The sequence below is a fragment of the Myiozetetes cayanensis genome, unplaced genomic scaffold (genome assembly GCF_022539395.1).
Source record: "Myiozetetes cayanensis isolate MyiCay16 unplaced genomic scaffold, myiCay2020 scf15, whole genome shotgun sequence".
NCBI classification, from domain to species: domain Eukaryota; kingdom Metazoa; phylum Chordata; class Aves; order Passeriformes; family Tyrannidae; genus Myiozetetes; species Myiozetetes cayanensis.
In genome coordinates, this window is record NW_026087159.1 from 3,679,878 (window position 1) to 3,699,159 (window position 19,282).

A 19,282-nucleotide genomic window follows, 5' to 3' on the forward strand; every position below is an offset into this window, starting at 1 on the left:
TGAATTGTAACTTAAATTCTAGCAACTTTCAATTACTTGTAGTTGAAGTACATTACAGTGAAAACTTGGCTTAACCCCTACTCATTCCTCCTAGCATCAGGATACAGGTTTAAGCTTGACTCCCAGCCTTCATAGGAAAAAAGTACAGACATGCTGATGTTGGAAAACATGACTTTTTTTCATTCACTATAAATGCAAAGCTATTTCATTCTTCATTTTTCTGTTTAATAATGCTGAAGTGTACAAATAATATGGTACCTCAAAGATTTCTGAAGATGCTTGAAGTATTGGGTTGCCAGTCCCTGTTTTATCCCACCTCATTGGATGTAAATACACTATCTGTGCAAACAGGGTTATTTTTGTTTTCCTCAGTATATACACATTGATGTTCATTTTATCTGATGCAGGAGGCATTAAAAGAAAACAACAAAAGAAGAGAATTGGAGGAGAAAACGAAGAGAGCCAAACTGGCGAAGGAGAAGGCTGAGCGAGAGAGGCTGGAGCGACAGAAGAAGAAGCAGCAGTTGATTGATATGAACAAAGGTAAGGAATCCTTCTTGACAGAGAAGTTTGTTAATGTTAAAACAAAGTCAACAGTCACAAACCGAAGGCTATTTCTGATCAGTGTAAGAAATACTTGCTGAAAGTTTGGAAAGCTGAAAAAAAAGTCAACTTTTTCAAAAGTGAAAATTCAGTTTTGTTTCAGCCTACCTGATCCTGTAATTCCATATCTGTCACTTATTATGTGTCATGTTCCTTTCAAGGTGTTTTGCTGTGGATTATTGGCTTTTTTTCATTTGTAGCAGTTAATTGATTTTTTTTTCATATGGATTTACTTCCAAGAAGGAGGATCTTATGGCTTTGTTGTTCATTTCATTCTGTAAACAACTCTATAATCAAGGTATTGTGGCAGCTAATGTCTTTCTTTTTGGGCTTGGGGGCTCTGTGTTATAATGTATGTTCTCCCAGTAGTCCTATTAGGAGCTGGGAAATGTGGTTGAGCTTGGAATCTAAGTACAGAGTGACATTTCAGCATGATAAAAACCAATGTATTTATTAAACTTGTCAGCTGTGAGAATATTGTATTTCGCATGGGGCCACCCTACGAGAGGAGAAAGTGAAGAAGGAATGGAATGGGCTTGATGTTGAAGCTGTGCATATTTTCAGAAGGTTGTAAAACACAGGCTTTGTTCTTTACCTGTCTGACTCCAGAAGCTGAGTAGAGGTGGTAAAACTTGCATTTGTATAAGAGATTACTTGCAGGTTTTTGTTCAGTTTCTGTGAGTTGGCTAATCTGACCCAGCTATAAAACACTTCTCTTTGTTATCCACTTAACAGGCCCATACTCATGGAAAAATGCTGTTTGGTTTTTGGAGGGTTTCTGCAATGGCACCACAAATCCTGTTATTTTTGGCCTTGCTTGAACTGACAGTGACACTGCATGCAGTATACTTTGGGATAAGTTTTAATGAATTACTCCATTGTTTTATAGAGATTACAAACTTTAATATCAGAGCATATAAAGATTAGTCCGATTTCAGTTTAACTGTAAACAAAATATAAAATTTAAATGCAGGCATAAACACACTGTCTTTATGTTGTGAAGTCAAGCTTGTGGAGATTTCTAATGAGACTTTTCCAATCCATTCTGTGGGCATTTGACTAGTGGTTAATATCTGTCACCTCACCTGCCAAAAAAAAGAGTCTTTAGTGATATGGAGTTACCCTTTTCTGTGAGTGGGATAAGAAACACCTAAATATCCCCTCATCACCCTTCCCTCTGCCAGTGTGCTTGAAGACACTCAGAGAGGCTATTTAAACTACCGCTTACGACATCATAAGACAAAATGTTTTATTAGCTTTTACCAAGTGTGAAAAGCCCACTTAGGTTTTGTTGTCAGTGAACTGGTCTGTGTTTAAGGGCTGTAGCTCTCGCTTTGAAGTTACAGCTTGTTAAATTGCCTCAGCTCAGTAGATGAGAACATACCTGTCTGTCTCCATCCCTTAACTTTTTAAGCAGGTGAGGAGCAGACCACAGCTGCCAGTGGCATAGATGTCTCAGTACACTGACAGCATTTTTTCACCATGAAAGACTTTTATTATCAACAGATAAAACCAAAGTTTAATTTTGCATTATAGCCTCATTCACTGAAAATGCAAATATGTGAATAACTGTACAAGGCCCAATGCACTGAAACTACCATTTAAATAACTGATGATTCTAAACTTGTGACACAAAATTAGAAAATTAGTTTAATACTTCTCATTTTTTTACCCAATTTCTAAATATATTGAATTAGCCATTTCACATAGTACAACTCTAGTGCCATGGTAGGAGGAGGGGGATACGTCCATCCCCACTGAATTCTATGGCATTGATATTCAATTGACTGTTTTTGCCAAGTAACTAATTTTTTTCTCAATGCATCTACTTCTGTGTGCTCATTCCTGCTTATATAAATAGGTTGTAAATTTGTCTAAGTGAATGTGACACAGAAGACTGAGAGGAAGGAGGCAGATGTCCTCTCAAGCTGTCATTTTGACAAGGTGATTTTCACCCAAAGGGGTGTTTTAACCTAACCCTCTTTCATCTATTTCTCTAACTGTGTCTTCAAGAATAACATTTTAACATATTGCTACAGCCTTTGAGGTCAGAGCAATAGGGTTCCTACATTTTCCAGCCTTTTAGTGTGTAGTTCTGTAACAAGTTTTTTTCTTTTTTTTTTATTACCTGGACATTCAGTGACAACTTTTTTTGAGCCCCTGGAGAATCCAGATTAGATTAGTTATAATTAAATGTTAGAATTAATATCAGCTTCTTGATGTAACTGTAAAAACTTGAGTGTGACCAGAATTAAGAAGTGCCCTGAATAATACCTACTGATGAAGTAACCCCAGAGCTGCCACAATTTTGAAGACTGGTTTACTTAGGTTGGTGGTTTTGTGCTTTGTGTAGTTGAGATGCCACATGAATACTACATGTAAACTGATATAAAACCTGCTAAATATTCCAAAATAAGTAAAGATGAATGTAAAAATCTTGAAAAACTCTGTAAAAATTACAATTCAAAAAAATTATCGAAATTGTTAGCATTAGGTGAGTTTCGCCAAGAGAAGTAAATTGTTACATTTTCATAATATTCTACTTACTTGAATTAATGTTTTTAGAATAAATTTTAAACTACATAAATATATATTGATTTAAAGCTACCCCTTAAAATAATTTATCATGACACCTGTTGCTTAATGTTATAAATTCCATTTTAAAAATTTTTACTATTAATGCACGTTTCCTGTTATGTTGTACCTGAACCTCTCTCCCTGTGAGCTGTGGTGCAGTCAAAACCAGAGCAAGACATTCTAGCACCTGTTGGACTCTGTTCTGCTGTGGGTGCAGCTCCCCCTCCTCAAGTGTAGCTGTAGGGCTTGGGAATATTTGGTGTTCTTTCCAGTCTGCTTTAACTGATACATCTTTGTTATATTTCCCAGACTGGTAAAGTACTTACGTGTGCCAGGTTTCCTGGTGAAGCACTGAAGGCATAGAAAGATTTAAGTGCCTTACCCACACTCCTTAAGTTTTACAGTTGAAATCATGAACTGTTCTTTCTCATTGTGGGAGATGAATTCTGAGGAGAAGTCCTTCATGACTTCTGTCTGATTTAACATCTGCAAAATCGTTGCAGCCTTGCTTCCCTGTGCATATCTGAACCACAGAGAGAAAAGAAGAACTGGGGAGGGCTTTCTGGGAGCTGAAAAGTGTCAAACAGCAATTCTGATGCAAATGTTATTTAATCAGAAACAGTTTTGCTCTTCATTATATCTGATTACTATGGCAATTAAAATCACCTTTTAACTACCAATATTCAGATAAAAGATAGAATGAGCTTCCTCAGTCCCAATTAGTATTGAATTAATTGTTTTGAAGACATATTAACATTCTTTCCTAATGAGATGAAGATAATGGAAGTGAAGTTCTGTGCTAGTGGTTGATGGATATTCCTACTTTCCCTTTTCAGGTGCCCTTATATAAGAATTCATATGCTATTTATTCAGACTGGTATGTTCCAGTATGAGCAGTAATTCTGCTGGGTTTCCTTCAAGTGCAGGATATAATTCCAGAGGTTACTTTTGCTACACTTTTCTAAAGATTCTGTGCTTTTCTGCTTGGTTTGTCTTCCTTCCAAGTCCTTTAGCATAAACAGAAATCCATACTAAGTTTATTACGAGTTACATATTAGTTTGCAAGTGTCTCAGCCTTGATCATTTGGATTTACATATTGGCTGATGGTTGCATGGGATACCTCGTGTGGTAAAACTTGGAGCTTATTTACATTTTAATTATTATTAGGCAAGTGTTACAATGCCTTTGGGAAGTCACTGTTTTTCATATTGATATCAATGGTCTGTTTGAATATGCTGCACATTTCCTGAAATCTAATGCTGACAGAAAAACTTGGGTAGAACTTGATTACAGGGATCGTTCCTTATCCTTAGGTATCACGTGGTTGTTTCTCTTTTTTTGAGCTGCACAATCTTTCCCTTCCCACATAGAGGCAATCTCTTCCCATTTTTTACTCCGTAATCCACGTTGCAGTCTATTTTAAGTGTAGTGCAAGTCATCCTAGTGAGGGGCAGCAGCCTGTGCCCCAGGGATGATGCAGATGAGTTTCAATTAAGCCCGTTCATGCCAAAGCAGACCTCGACCACCCAGATATTCTCTGAAAATGACAATGTGTGTGCATTTCAAAAATTGTTTTCAATAACCTGCCAGTACAACAAAGCGTGTTTTTTTTTCTTTCTATTAACTTCACATAAGCCTGAGATCAGGTTATCATAAACAATATGCTTAATTGGTCTGTAAGCAAGGATTTGCCTTGTTTTTTGCAAAGTGATGTGAGATAGAGGTTCACTTATCAGTCATACTGTCCTAACTTCTTTTTTAATTAAGAAGTAAATAAGAGTCATGAGACACCACTCTAGTGCAAACTGCCGAGGAAGACTGCTTCCTGGAGATATTTATTATGCATGCAAAATGAATTTAGCAAATGAATAAAATGCAAATATATGAGGTGAACACAAAAACACGCTTTCTGGAAAGACACTGAAAGCTGACCTTTTTAAATGAATATATTGCAATTAAAAATTCTGGTACTGCCTATGAATAAAAAGTCTTGTTTAAAAGTTTCCACAGGACATACTTGAGACTTTGAAAAGTGCTTAAAAGTTTAAAGCAAAACAGGGTGGTGCAAGGTGTGAATAGAACCATAATTTTGAAACTCTTTGGAGAAGCAGTCAGGCAGACAGTGTGTGTTACTTAACATGATGTTTGACTGGACTCTTTCAGTAAAGGCACAAATTTATGAAAAATATCCTGTAAAGTTCCTGTAAACTTTTGCCCAAATAGCTGTGCAATACTGACACTTTCTATTAGCTTAGATTGGTTCACAATTAGTATATCTATAATAATTAGTAGATGATGTTTTACAAGTGCATATGGAAAAATACTAAAAAATAAAAGTGCACCAGCAAAATATATCGATATTCCTGTAGTAATGAGTACAGACAATAAAAAGAGAGGGCAGCAAAGCACTCCAGAAACAAGATCATGTTGCCAGGGCCTTGTAGAGCTGTGAATCTGCACTGAGGAAACCAAATATATAGGAGATGGATCATGTTTTGGATGCATGGGCTGAGCTCTGTGGCTTCAAGGGAAGTGCAATTTCTGTAGTTCTAAGTCATTCAAGTAACTCAAAAAGCCCTAAGCTCTTTTAGTGTTACCTTTTACCATCAATATTGCTACCCCAGTCCTTATATTTCATTTAAAAACAGTATTTATTGGGAATTTTTAACATTCTAGTTTCCTCTAATCTCCTTTCTAGTGCAAACTGAAAAAGTAGTCCTGAGAAACTCTGCTAGAAGATGTTTGTTCCTACGTTTTTAGAGAAGGGAATATGCTAAAGGCTGAGGTAAAGCTTTGTGCTATGGAGGCCACAAAAAAACTGGAATTGGTCTCTCCAAGTTTCTAATTCTTCCAGTCTACATGAGGAAGTTGTGATTCTGAATCCTTTCTCTAGTGTGCTCTTTAAGAAGGTTAAAGATCTATTTTTAGGACAATTTGGTGCAATTGTTTAGAGGAGAGAAACTCCTATGACATTGAAATCATCAGTTGACCACTCCCACAGAAACGATTTCAAGAATTCTTAGTGAATTAAATGAGAAGTTTAATATTCCCATCTTTATGTAAAGTCTATGAGAGAGCTCTGATTCTATGAATATTTATCATCCATGGTTCAGGTTAGTCCCTAATCAGAGCATCAGCACATGTTTTCTAGTGTGAACTGTCAGTGGTGCTCCTTTCACTGCAGGAATGTTTCTTAAAGCCTCACAGGCTATGAGTGAGTGAACATATTTCCGTTTTCAACATGAACTTTTTGTAACAGTTGTTTTTAAAAAATTAAGACAAGACTTGTCTTGGCTCAGCTGTAGCTTTTGTTGCTCCTCAGGTTAACAAAAGAATGATCCTTTACCTGTGTATTTTTTTGTCAACTTCAATTCCCATTTTAATCATATGGGTTATAAATAGATCAGAACATTATTTTGCATTTAATATCAGGAACTGGAAATGTTGGGGTCTCTTTTTGAGGTTTTTAGATGAGATTTGTCAGAAATTGATAAAGGAACGTAATGTTAACAAAAAGGATTCTAAATCTAACTTAAGGGTCGTATTTCATAAGGGACCAGCAGTGACAGCCAAGGGAAATATTTTATCTTCATCTCCATGTTGAAATGGTTCCTCTGTTTCAGGGGAACTCTTGAAACAGAAAATGGCTACAGAAGCAGGTGAAAGATGGTGTTTGCTCTGTGAAAAATAAGATAAAGTAAACATTCTTCATCATTTGCTGGTGTTTGTTTTCTCCCTTTAACAACACTGTCCTCATGGTTAATTTAGCAATGTACAGATTATGCTAAAACAAATGGCCTACCTTTGCTGCAGAATCTTAGTTCTACATCTATGTCAAGTATAGTCATGATGCAGTCCAGGGGCAGGCTATTGAAATAATTATTTTTAAAAATGAAGATACTTTAATCCCTCTGCTGTGTTCCAGAGGCAGGTTAAATATATACTCTGTATACTTATTTGTGTCGGGTAAAAGACTTGATGTGCTTTATCTCTGGACTGTGTTAACTGCCTGAGTTGGTTTCGGTCACCACTTTATATTGCAGCTCTTGGCCATTCCCTGTTGAAGAGCTCGTGGCTTGTCCCTCAAGTTACACATATTCATTCTAATATTTCAGTTGATTTTATTCTTCCAAATCTTATGCATGTTCTGATCTTGTCCTCCAAAATGTTAGTATTTCCTATTTGTGTGATCATTTGTATGTTGTGATGGCCAATCCGCTGATTAGGTTTTCAGAAAAAAGGTCTGATAAGCTCTCAGTTGTTCAACCTTCCTATCTATAAACAACCCTTTGTTGTTACTTAGCCAGATATTTTACTAATGACAATCTTTTCACCTTCCACTAATAAATTAAGCAGACACTATATCAGATGCTGAACACCAGATAAATGAGAGAGAGAAATTTTCTAAGCAAATGAAGTGCAGGATATTGTGTTAATAGAAACAATAAACCATAAATTTAGTGTAATATCTGTGGCAGAGCTATACTGTCATCATCTTGTGTTCTGCTGTATTCAAAACTTGTTTGAAGCACTTTTTATGCTTCTGGCCAAAGACTGTCATACTGGTTTGTTCTCCAGCTGAGGTTTTGGTATTTTTCTTACAAACAAATTCTACATTTGCTGTTCTCCAATAGTAGCAGTAGGTATTTGGTCATCTCAAATGGCCTGTTAATCTCTGTAATTAAAAATAGAGATTTACCATTTGCTTCCACATCAGCTGAGAGGACTTTATATAAGCTGATTTGTCATTACTCATCTGTGGTCATGTATCTATCTTGTCTTTGTTCCAAGGGGTTGTGCTGCTGACGTGCATTAATGTTGAAGTGAGAAGTTCAGCCCATATTCATCTCTAGCTCTAGTCACTGTTCTGCTTGTAATCACTCCCCACCCTTTTACACATCCAAATCTTCAGTCTCTGGTTTAATTTCCAATGGTTTATCAGTGGTCTCCTTTTGAAATTGGCAGTCCAGTTCTAGAGCCCTAATGTTTAGAGTCATGTTTGACACAAAACTCTGACCATAAATACTAAACACTTAATAAGACCAATTCATCTAAAGTTGGTTGTTATTTATAAAAAATCAAGTCTAAAATCTGGAGTATTGCCCTTATGCACAGCAAATTTGTTCATAGACTGACTATATGACTGTTCCTCAGCATTCATAAGCAGATGGACCTTATGCCAGTCTTTTCCATATATACTTTCACCTTAATGCACACTAAGTCCTATTTCTTTTTCCCTTCTTCTGTTCTGTTTCCTGCAACTGGTCAAAAATTATGAAAAGTTGAGATATCTTAACATTAGGATTCCCTGCTCATCTCAAATATAACTTTATTTGTTCATTGCATCTTTTTTTTTTCTTTTCTTTTTCTGTGCCTCAGCTTTTTTGGGGTTCTCCAGCAGTGTAAGAAGCAATAATATTTTTCTGTAGAAGAAGAAAAACTCTTTTTGTCTTTATCATTAGAAGTGGCCAAAATCTGTTGACTAACACTGGTCTAAATTATGGGACCTGCAAAAGGACAAGTATTTCTGTAATGTCCATAAAACTCACCCATTTTCAAAACAGACTAAACCAAATCTGCACTAGAATATTAGTGTAAAATCCAAATTAAAACAAATGGGGCTTGTAGTTAACACATCAATTACTGATTAAGAATTCTTTTGCCTTTTCAGCCCTGTTTAATACTTATAGTGAATCTGGGTCTTTGCTAAGGCTAATCAAAGCAAATTGCCAATTTTTTTGCTTGTGTGCACACATATGCTCTCTCTTAATTGCTTGGGGCTTACTTGAAAAGACACAAGGAGGAAGAAAATTACTTGTTCCAGGTGAAACTCCTGTCCTTGTGTACAATGAAAGATATCTAAAAGAGGAATAATGATTATGTACTTTATTTCTGCTGACAGGAATGTTGGAAATAAGTTTTTTCATTTTGGAACTTCTGGCAGTTTTTGTCTTTGGTTTGTGTCTACGATTTGCTGCAGGTGGTATAAAAATAGGCAAATAGGAGATAGTAATATGCAAAGTACAGCAGCAAGAACTGTGGGGCAAAGACTGAAATTTCTGTTGAATTTTGTTTATGAATTTTAATGAAGCCTTGCTGAAAATGCAGTTCTTTGTCCAGTTCCCATTTAATCATCTGACGACTTTGATTAAGACGCAGTGCTGTGATCAGACCTAACGTGAATTTTACTTTGAGAAGTTAAAAACCCCATCACTGTGTTCTACAGCTTCCTTAATACATGTGCCTTTATAATGTGTATTTTGGTATCCCAAAAATAGGGTGGGTTTTGGCAGTTGCAGTAATTAGCAGGTAGAGCAGCAGACTCAGCAAAAGAAGTGGAAGACTGCATAAACATTCATGAAGTATTGAAGGATTTTTGTCTTTTTTAGTAAACTGCCAACTCTTACTTTTAATGAAGATTGAACAATATTGTAGTTTTTCTACACATAAAATATTCCAGCATATTAACTAGTTCTGTGCTTTGCAGTCACATTCATTAAATGTTTCAGACCAACTTGATGTGTATTAATTTGGACAAAGTGTATTCCCAGACCTTTGATTTTGAAAATAAATTTAATACAAGGACAACAACAAATCAATGAATAAACATGTGTAGGATAAGAAGCACAAAGAAAAATAATTATGTTCTCAGTTTAAACAAAATTCTGGCTTTGTATGTGAGTGTGAATTGCGAGAAGCTAATTTACTTATTTATTTTGCAGAAGCATAGTTGTTTAAGACTTTTAGGTGGAATGTAATTAAAACTGGTATTTCAGAGTCTTCTGCTGGTTGCTGCACTTGCTCTGCTCCCTTTCATCTTACACTGGGGAGAACTTTATGTATGTGTTCCATAGTGTATATATAATGGTTTAAGTTACATTGATGTATAATTTAAATTCATCATGTAGTTATACTGATGATCATCATGTAGAAATTTGAACCAGGTACTGTTTTAGGATTGCCATACTTTTTTATCAGCTCTGGATTTAGTCCAATAAACCTAAATGTAATAGGGAACCAGGACAAAATAGCTTATTCATTAATAAGCTGCTTTTAAACTTGAACATTTGAGAGCTTGAATGTGCATTTAACCTCCTACACTCTGTGTGAGTCAGAAGTTTTTTACCATAATGTAATTTTTTTGCATGAAGTAATGATCTTCCCACTCTGTGATGGGGAAATTTATATTAACTTGAAGTCTGAGAGACGTGAATAAAATGTCCACCTACCTGCTGAGTCTAGCCTATATTTTAGTTCTGGGTTATAACATAGATATGGGAACAGAAAGAGGCATTCATCAATAGTTTTGTAACCTTGCAGTTCCTTGACCTCTATTTCTCATGCTGCTGAATGCTACTATCAACTGTTATTAACAGACTGAAATGCAAAGGAATTTTAAGGCTGAAATATATAAAAAGAAGTAATTTTTCTACTCAGATTTCCGTAATGCACCATAAAGTCCAGCAATTTAAAGGCTGCAGGTTGGCTTGGCTATGAAAAAAAGCAGAAGAAAAAATTTAGCAGAAGTAAAATTCAGCTTTTAAGAAATTTTACACTGCATGATTCTCACCTCTTTGTTCTTGAATATTACTTGAACATCATCCATGGTTTGATGTTAGATGTGCAGTATATGTCATACATTGTATAGGTAATTTTTTTTTTCCCAAGGATTTAGTGAATCATGAGGTTGGGAGGCAGCACGTAAAATATTTACTGGGCTATGATATTGAACTTCCTGCCATTCAGTGTCATCAGATTTTCCATGTGCATTGATTAAATCAAAAAGAGATGACCTGTTTCCACTTCAGAAAAGTCTTAAAATATTTTAGCAGTGAAGCAGCAGTCATTCACCAGCAGCTGTCTATCTGCAAGCTGAAGATGTCATCAATAATGCAGAAGATAACATCTCCAAGTTGAAAGAACAGTAGGATTGGCATCAATTTTGCTTAATAGAGCATCATACACAAACTAGACAGTGATACCTGAAGCACTGACAGCATCCATTACCTTAAAATGTGCATGTCTCTTACTCAGAAGCATTATGTAAACTTGACAACATTTCTACTTTTTTTTTTTCTTTCCCAAGTGTCTGATTTCAATTGCACTGAGATTAATATGATTTTTCTACTATTCTCAGAGGGTGATGAGACAGGAGTGATGGACAGCCTGCTGGAGGCCTTGCAGTCAGGAGCAGCGTTCAGAGATCGCAGGAAACGAACACCAAGACCACAAGGTAAGAGGATGCTTTCTGTAAATTTTTACTTCAAAACCAAATGGGCCAAAGTTGCTTTGCAAAGGTTTATCAACAGTTCTCACTGAAACCCATTGGGCTGCTGTTGGGCATTGAGCTACCATGAAAACTCAGCATGCCCTTCGTGATCATGGATCGTTAACGTGTAGCTCTTTCTTCAGGCAGCTGTATGCTCTAAGATATGACAAGGGCTCCTGTTGTGACTGAAATGGTATTTAAATATTAGTGCACAAAGTATGTTTGTCTTAATTTTTCAAACCGTAAGTATAATTACTTTATTGTAGGTTGTGCCATGAAAAATATCAGCTTCTTAACAAATAGGATTTTGAGTGTTTAGCTGATCATCATTTTCAAGGACTGGTCTTAGGTATGTTCTGGTTTGGTAAGAAGTAACAGTATTTTTAGTCTTAAAAATAAAATTACATTAAGATGGCTTCACTTCCCTGTGGAAGACAATTGTATTGTACTGAATTTAGTCTGGTTTACTGAGCAACTGCTTCTTCCTGCGAAGTTGATTTTGAGAAAATATGAGAAGAAGTTAAGCAATGGCAAAATTTCTTCTGTTCACTTCTCTGCTTATGATATGCCAGTGACACACAGTTTGTGAAATACATTTAGTCTGCATTTACTTTTCACCAAAGCTTGTGGTAGTATACTGTCTTTTACAATTTTTCTTTTAAAATATGTCTTACAGTAAAAAAATACAGTCTTAAAAATATACAGTTGAAGTTATTTGGCATAAAATCAAAAGCTTGTGTTGAATATGTGCTTCTAAAGGTTTGGCAAAATGGACTCATCTTATAAATAAGCTGTGTTTATCCACCTAATCCTGAGTGAGCTGGGGTTAGATTCCTGTTGCCTGATGATGATTTTTCTTAGAGGAACAGAAAAGTAAAGGCAAATTTTACTACTCTCTTTAGCTAGCCAAGATAGTGAATAATTATTTTTAATTTGCCATATGCATGATCTTATGAGAAAAATAAAAATAAGACACTTAATTTGTTCATACTAAGAAATGAATTCTGCTACAGTTCCAATATCACTCTTAATTCAGAGCTTGTTTCTGCTCTCAGACCAGACGTGAAAGAACTCCTTGATCAAAATGTGGTTTTTTCCCTATCTTGAGAAATATCATTGTGAGAGATGGTTTATCTGTACTAGGACATGAGGAGAGATTTGTCACCAAGTGGTGACAAAGAAAAGCTTCCCAGGGACCAGAGGAGATTGCACAAAATCTGCTGCAGCTGAGAAAACCAAGAAGATGATTGAACCTGGGTCCAAAACCAGTGACTCCTGCAAGAATAGGGGACAGAGCTAATTAAAAATCCCTTTCATTGCCCTTCTGGTTTATGTAGTCACTTTGACTTCTGTGTTTGGAATTTCATTGTGTCAGTTGATATACTAGTGGGGTCTGGCTTTTAATTTAAAGCAGCTGATTGACTTTGGGGAACTTACTGTGAGAGAAGGATGAGGTCATCCATTTCCCAGCTCTGGCCACCTGTAAGTCTCCTGTAAGTGAAGAAGACCATTATGGAAAATATTTGGGGGTAGCTTAAAATTTAGCAAAGAGGCAATAAATGTGAGTCCCAGCCAAGTATCTGCTTTAAAGTTTTATGTAAGTCTTTTCATGTGCTTTAGGCACATACATGACATCTAATGAGTAATTTGTTTACACACCAGAAGATGTTTGAAAATGTAGCTGTGACATTTCTAGGCAGTGAACTATACCATTAAACAGCAGGGACCATTTTTACAAACTTCCACATCTCTCCTTCCAAAATGGAAGGGTCAATGGCAGTTTCCTCACTATGCCATCTAATAGAGTCTGAGTGTTCAGCAGAGTTTCATCCAGTGAGATTTTAGTAAACAGTTCACTCCAAGCCTCCTTTGGTTCAACAGAAGGAAGAAAAAGTAAATAAAAGCCATGGAAAGAAGAGGTTGGGGGATTTCTGGGCTTGCTGGGTCACATGGTTGCAAATGGTATGGTATAATAACTGTCTGTAAGTAGTGCACAATGTTGGAGTTTTCTCTAAGTTATTCAGAGCTTTCTGCATCCCCTCTGTGATCCACCTGAATTCAGAGCACACATGGGGAGGAAAAAATGAGAAAAGAAAGGTGCTGCTATTTCCAAATTTACACTTTTCCAGTAAAGTTTTGAGTTTGAACTTGTCTTGGTTTAGCCATCATGGTTTCAGAAGAAAAACTGTTGTTTTCTGCCTGTTTGGACACTGGTCTCATTTTTCTGTGTCAGCTGTGACTGGTACTTGAATTAGGACCAAAAACAACTTCTACTTGCTTACTTTGGAAGTTTTCTTAATTACTTGGTTACAGTTGGCCCCCACAGAAAGGCAAAAAAACACCCAAACAAACAAACCCCAAAACCCTAAAAAAAACCCACAAACAAGAAAATTACCCCCAAAAATGAAAATTTGGCTTTTGTTGTATTTCCTTCCAGTGGTTTCACAAAGTAGATTTCAAGGAGCAAACTGTAGTATCACTACCCTCCAGAAAAACCCCTGTGCAATGGCACATTCCCTGCTAGCTTTACATGAGTGGGTTGGACTTAGGAGGGTTCAATTAATTTGAATAACAGAGCTCCAGGTACTATAGACTGACAACTAGCCCAGAAGAGTGTCATTCTACCAATGAGACACCTGCTCAATTAGCCTGTTTTGCAGAGGTCACTGCTGGACCTTGTAGAATATATTTGTGCCATGTCTTTAAAATATTTAAAGATTCAGACACTGACTGGGTAAGTGGCAGAGACAGGGAGTGGTTCTCCATTTATGTAGAAATGACCACACTGCACAAGAGGGGACCACTCAATAGTACAGTTTTTCTGCAGGAAAAAAAAAAATATGGTGAGTTTTGAAAAATAAATCTCATTTGAAATGAGTTGAGCTGCATTATGTTTGTTTGCTAAGCCTGTAAATGAAAATCTATACTTTAATGAGTTGTATTACAACCATGGACTTTTCCAGTAAAAGTTGTTTTGTTATCAGGTCATGGAAGTAAATAGTAAAAAATTCCTGTCCCCTTCCTCTAGTTTCTCATTTCATTATATTCCTGTGCATTCTTTCTCATGTAGATTTTTCAGTGTGCTAAAAGTTTGTGTGGTTTTTATCTCCTAAGCTTGTTCCTGTATCTTTATTGTTTCTAGCTCCTGGCTTTTAAGTAGAGAGATTCTCCTTTCAGTAAATTGCTTTGCTTGTAGAGGCTCTACAAAAATATTTAGAAATAAGTTTCTAGAAATGTTTCTTCCTCTTCCAAAAATATACTTGGGTTCTGCAAGTTGGCCAGTATTGGCATAATAAAGAACAGTATTAGGTGGCATTTATCACAGGGTACCTCTTTAAAATGTGCATCCAGCATTACTGTTGCACAATTATCCCTGCCCTTTTTTCTGGCCTTGGGATATGAAATTATTAAAAGAAGATCAATTCAGGAATATTTTCTCTCTAAATTAGTTTAAACAAATTTCTGCATGGATTTAACTATTCTGTTAGGGTTCTTTCTGTTAAGCTTCTAAGTTTTTTGCTGGGTAATTTAATTTCTTTAAGAAATGTTAATGACTTGTGCCCTCTCCTATATATCCAGACTATCACAACCACACTGATACCATGTGCCATGATTTCTGCAGGTTGTCACTACTGGAAATGCTTTTAAAAAGTAGATACATATTACAATGAAATTCATTAGAATTCTAATAAAATGTTATATTTTCATAGACAGAGCTATTCTTAAAATGAAGGCTGACTTTCTCGTCTACCTTGCTAAACTAATTTTACCTTTGCATTGATTATATTAAATAAAATCTTTAGAGTTAGTTTGGTTTCTGAGTGCACAATCCTTATTTTCTAAACCACATTCAAATAAACATGTTCAAAGAGTATCTGCTTTACTGAAAGCATTGTGAGTCATTTTGTGACAGTTGTGTGAATAAGGTGATTTTTCACATTACCTCTGAATTGATGAGAATATTCTCAGTGTTAAAATGCAAAATGTTGTAGGTGCACTTGATTTGTGCTCAACTAAAATAATGTGTAAGTGGCCTTGTTTGTTGTCTTTCAGATTAACGGTGTCATCACCTTTAGCATTAAGTCTCTGTTATGAAGTTGGAAATATTCATAATGGACTATAAAACTGGTAGCCTCAGGTTTAAAAATCAGTATGTATGTTAAATTATTTTGTCATCTCTTCAAATATTTTTGCTTTGAGAAACTGAGTATTTAAAAGCATGTTTGTTACTTCAGTTGTGTCGTGGAGGGGTTTTGCTTACTGTCAAGTATTGTGGACTAATGAGACTTACACACGTGATCCAAGTGCTTCAAAATTACCACATCTCTAATAGCAACAGCTAAACAAGGATCACCAATAATAAACTTACTCATTTTACCATCACAGCATTATTGTGAGATTTAAGTTTGCTTTTATTTCTAAATATAAATATGGGTACCATTCAAATCAAGTCTCAGCAAATTACCTTGGTCCGGAGAGCTCCATAAACAGTCCCAAAGCTATTTAAAAACAGGTATTTGTGGTATAATCTATTTTTACAGTGTATGCATTTTGGCTTATGGTTTTTATAATTAAAGGAGTAGTGTTAGGTAATATATTTTTGGTAGCTTAGCATGAAAGAAACAGCTATAGAATGTGGAGGCTTTGACTCTGGAAGGTGTCTCTCCCCGTGACAAGGGGGTTGAAACTAGATGATTTTTAAGGTCTCTTTCAACCCAAACCCTTCTATGATTCTATGATGTTTCAGAGGAATTCAACTTACAAGCAGGATGAAGGAGAAGTGGTAAAAAAAGGGACTAAAACAAACTTTAGCCACCAGTCTGCTTAGACTGGATTCTCCAGGTTTTTAGATGGACAATACCTTTGAGCATGCAAGGAATGAAGAGGCTCTGGAAACACCTCATGAGCCAATAACTGGATGAACATAAAGACAGAAATTCAAGAATTCCATACATTTACATGATTGCTTTCACCTCTATTGGTGCGCTGTCCTTCTCTGAGGGAAGTGCTGAAGATTGACTAGTTGTCTTTAAAATTGATTTTCTGAACTTGGTATGCAGGAGATGGTTCACATGTTGACACAGAGCATGTAAAGTATTTATGAATGTTTAGTAAACAAGACAGACAAGTGAGATTTAGAACTCAGGACTTTGTATATATTGCTGCTGCTTTTTCTGACAAATTTGAGGTTGTTATTTGCAAATTATTTTTTTTCAAAGACTTCCCAAGAATTTTACTTGAATAAATGAAAATATGCTATTAAATGACAAACCATATACACATTCTGAAAAAAAAAAAAGAGTTGGTGCTAGGTAAATGTAACTATTTACCTCTGAGTTTGTCATTCATCTAAAGCTTTTAATAAGTTATATAAGCTAAAGAGAGTTATGTACGCCTTGCTTTTATTAGTTCAAGTGCTTCAAAATGCATTTCAGCATGGTATGAAAAATTTTTCTTGTAAGTTCCTCCAGAATAGTGTTATGTAAAATTGTATACTGAAAGTATCAGAACATTTTTCAAATTTTAGCATTTTAAAAAATCAACACTGGTGTTACTTTGCTCATCAAATTGTCCTAATGTCCAAAAATAGAAAGTTCTAAATGTTATGTACATTTTGTGCGCGTTGTCCATTAATGATGATAAGAATTACCTGCAAGTACTGAGGATTATTCTGCAGCCTCATGGCATTTGTAAGGTACATCGTGTAACATCTGACCATGAGCCAACCAGGTGCAGGACTGTGCCTTACCTGAGACCTTGAAACTGAGTGTTACATTTATTTATTTAGAGTTGGTTTTGTTTCATCACAGGACTCTGCAGTAGAGGGCAGCTGTAGAGGTCATACAGATAATATATATTATGGGGTTTCTTTCTCTGAGAAGAATGGACTTGGCACGGTTTCTTCTGAACCTACTAAAATCTCTTAGAATTCCAAAAGCCTTTTTGAATATCCTACGCTGTGAAATGGAGTTTTAGAAATAAAACACAAGTTTTCTGAGAATCAGGGAATTCTTCATCAGCCTCTGGAAAAGAGAAATCCAGAAGGAGGCTGCCAAGGGCACATGGTAGAATTTTGCATGAGTTGGAAGTCATCCACCGTTCTGAATTTATTTATTTTTTAATTCACACTGAATCTGAAAACTGTTCTATTTTAATGAGGTATGTCCTGCTAGATGGTAAGGCCTATGTTTCCAGAGATTGATTGCTGAGTTTGGGCTACATCTTTATGCAGTAGCTGAAGTTAGAGAAACTTCTTTTACGCGCAGAGAAAGGATATTCATGCATTAATTTACCAACTACATGAGTAGTAATGAACGATATGCAAGGCTAACTTAATTTGCATTTGGCCATTTGAATTTTCTTTGTCAGTGCTGACACTGTTATCATGCAATTATTGAGAAACACTATTTGAAAAATTTTCTCCCACAGTACTGTTTACTGAGGTAAAGCATATTGGCTTTAATATTTTAATATATATACATAATGAATGGAAAGGAAAGGAAAGAGATGAAAATCACTGTTGCAGTGTATGACTTGGCAGAGGATTAATTTAGCTGACATTAGGTCCAAATGGTTATTTTGTAGATAGGAGGCTTTCTCTTCCATCATGTTCTGGGCACACAGTGTAGAATTGACAGTCCTCTGACCTCAGCACCGAGAGATCGTCCCAGGGTTCTTGTGAGGAGTTGTCATCTGAACTGTAAGAACTTAATTAGTTTCCTTCCTGCAAAGACAATATTTATCCTCTGGGTTATGATGTAACAGAGCAAATCATGAAAATTCTAATTTTCTTGTTGCATTAACAGGAGAAAATAAGATTCTTTGTTCAACACACCCAAAGTAATAATGTTTAGTTGCAAAGTACTGATATCATCTTAGCAGTAGATACATATTAATGATCAGGCAGTTATGTGGCTTTAATTTCATGTGTTTGTGAGAAGCCATAATCTCAGTTGGTGTATGTTGTCTTAACTCATTTTACTTTCCTGATGTTTTTAGTTTAATAATCTGTGGCAGGATAAATTAAAGATGTAAGACAGGTAGAGGCCAGCAGTCCCTGTTGGAGAAAGTGGCTAAAAAGATTTCTAAAAGTAAAAGAAAAGCTCTACTTATGTGGGGGCAGGTTTTTAACAGCAGCCTAATGGATTCCTGCCACACCCCTCCACGTTTTATTTTGTAGTCAAACGAGGCAAAATTGATGGTATGGCTCTGTATTTATTGTCTTTCTGCAAATCTGAAAGCTCTGTACAGAAGTGGGCACTGCTCCCCCTTCCACAATTTAACAGCTGAGAAAACCAGTGCCACAGTTCTGCCCTCTTTCAGAACCAGCAATGATGCTGAAAAGGCCATCTTGCTCTGGCAATATTTTTTATTTTACAGCTGTAATAAATTCAGTGATTCAGTTTCACTTTGTGGCTGGCCCAAACCTTTATTTGACTCTAGAGGGTCTGTTCTTCATGCCCCAAGCTGTACATAATAAGTCCAGACAGCATAAGTGCAGGCAGGAGTGGGTTGAGCAGCCAGCCAGGCTGAGGCCAGGCAGTGACCAGTGACTTTGTTGAACACTCTTCAGATCTGGGTGAGGCACAGCTGATCCCAGCCCTCTGGGGATCTTTGGAGACTCTGAAACACTCCACTAACTGTGTTGGCTTCTGAGTGACCTGCAGTGTAGCAAAAGCAGGTTCATCTGTCTGCGAAAGACCCAATAGAAATTTATTTCATTTTTCTTTTGAAGGAGTTAAAAAAAAAAAGGCATTCAGTAGTGTCCTTTATAATTTCTCTTCTAGGAATCCTGAAAATTTGCTCATAAGTGTTCTCAGGGCTTAGCATGA

At 36.2% G+C, this 19,282-nt stretch overlaps 1 protein-coding gene across 6 annotated transcripts in view; it reads left to right on the plus strand.

The window, feature by feature from the left end:
* The window catches only part of DIAPH2 (diaphanous related formin 2), a 192,492-nt gene that overhangs the window by 125,078 nt on the left and 48,132 nt on the right, over window positions 1–19,282 (plus strand). For 5 of the 6 annotated variants that reach the window (XM_050310768.1, XM_050310767.1, XM_050310766.1 and 2 more), the window contains 2 exons: window positions 408–543; window positions 11,319–11,414. In XM_050310768.1, the coding sequence (XP_050166725.1) occupies window positions 408–543; window positions 11,319–11,414 (232 nt within the window). Of the gene's footprint in view, window positions 1–407; window positions 544–11,318; window positions 11,415–12,593; window positions 14,096–19,282 lie in introns of those variants that run through there. The other variant, XM_050310769.1, reaches the window with a different exon arrangement.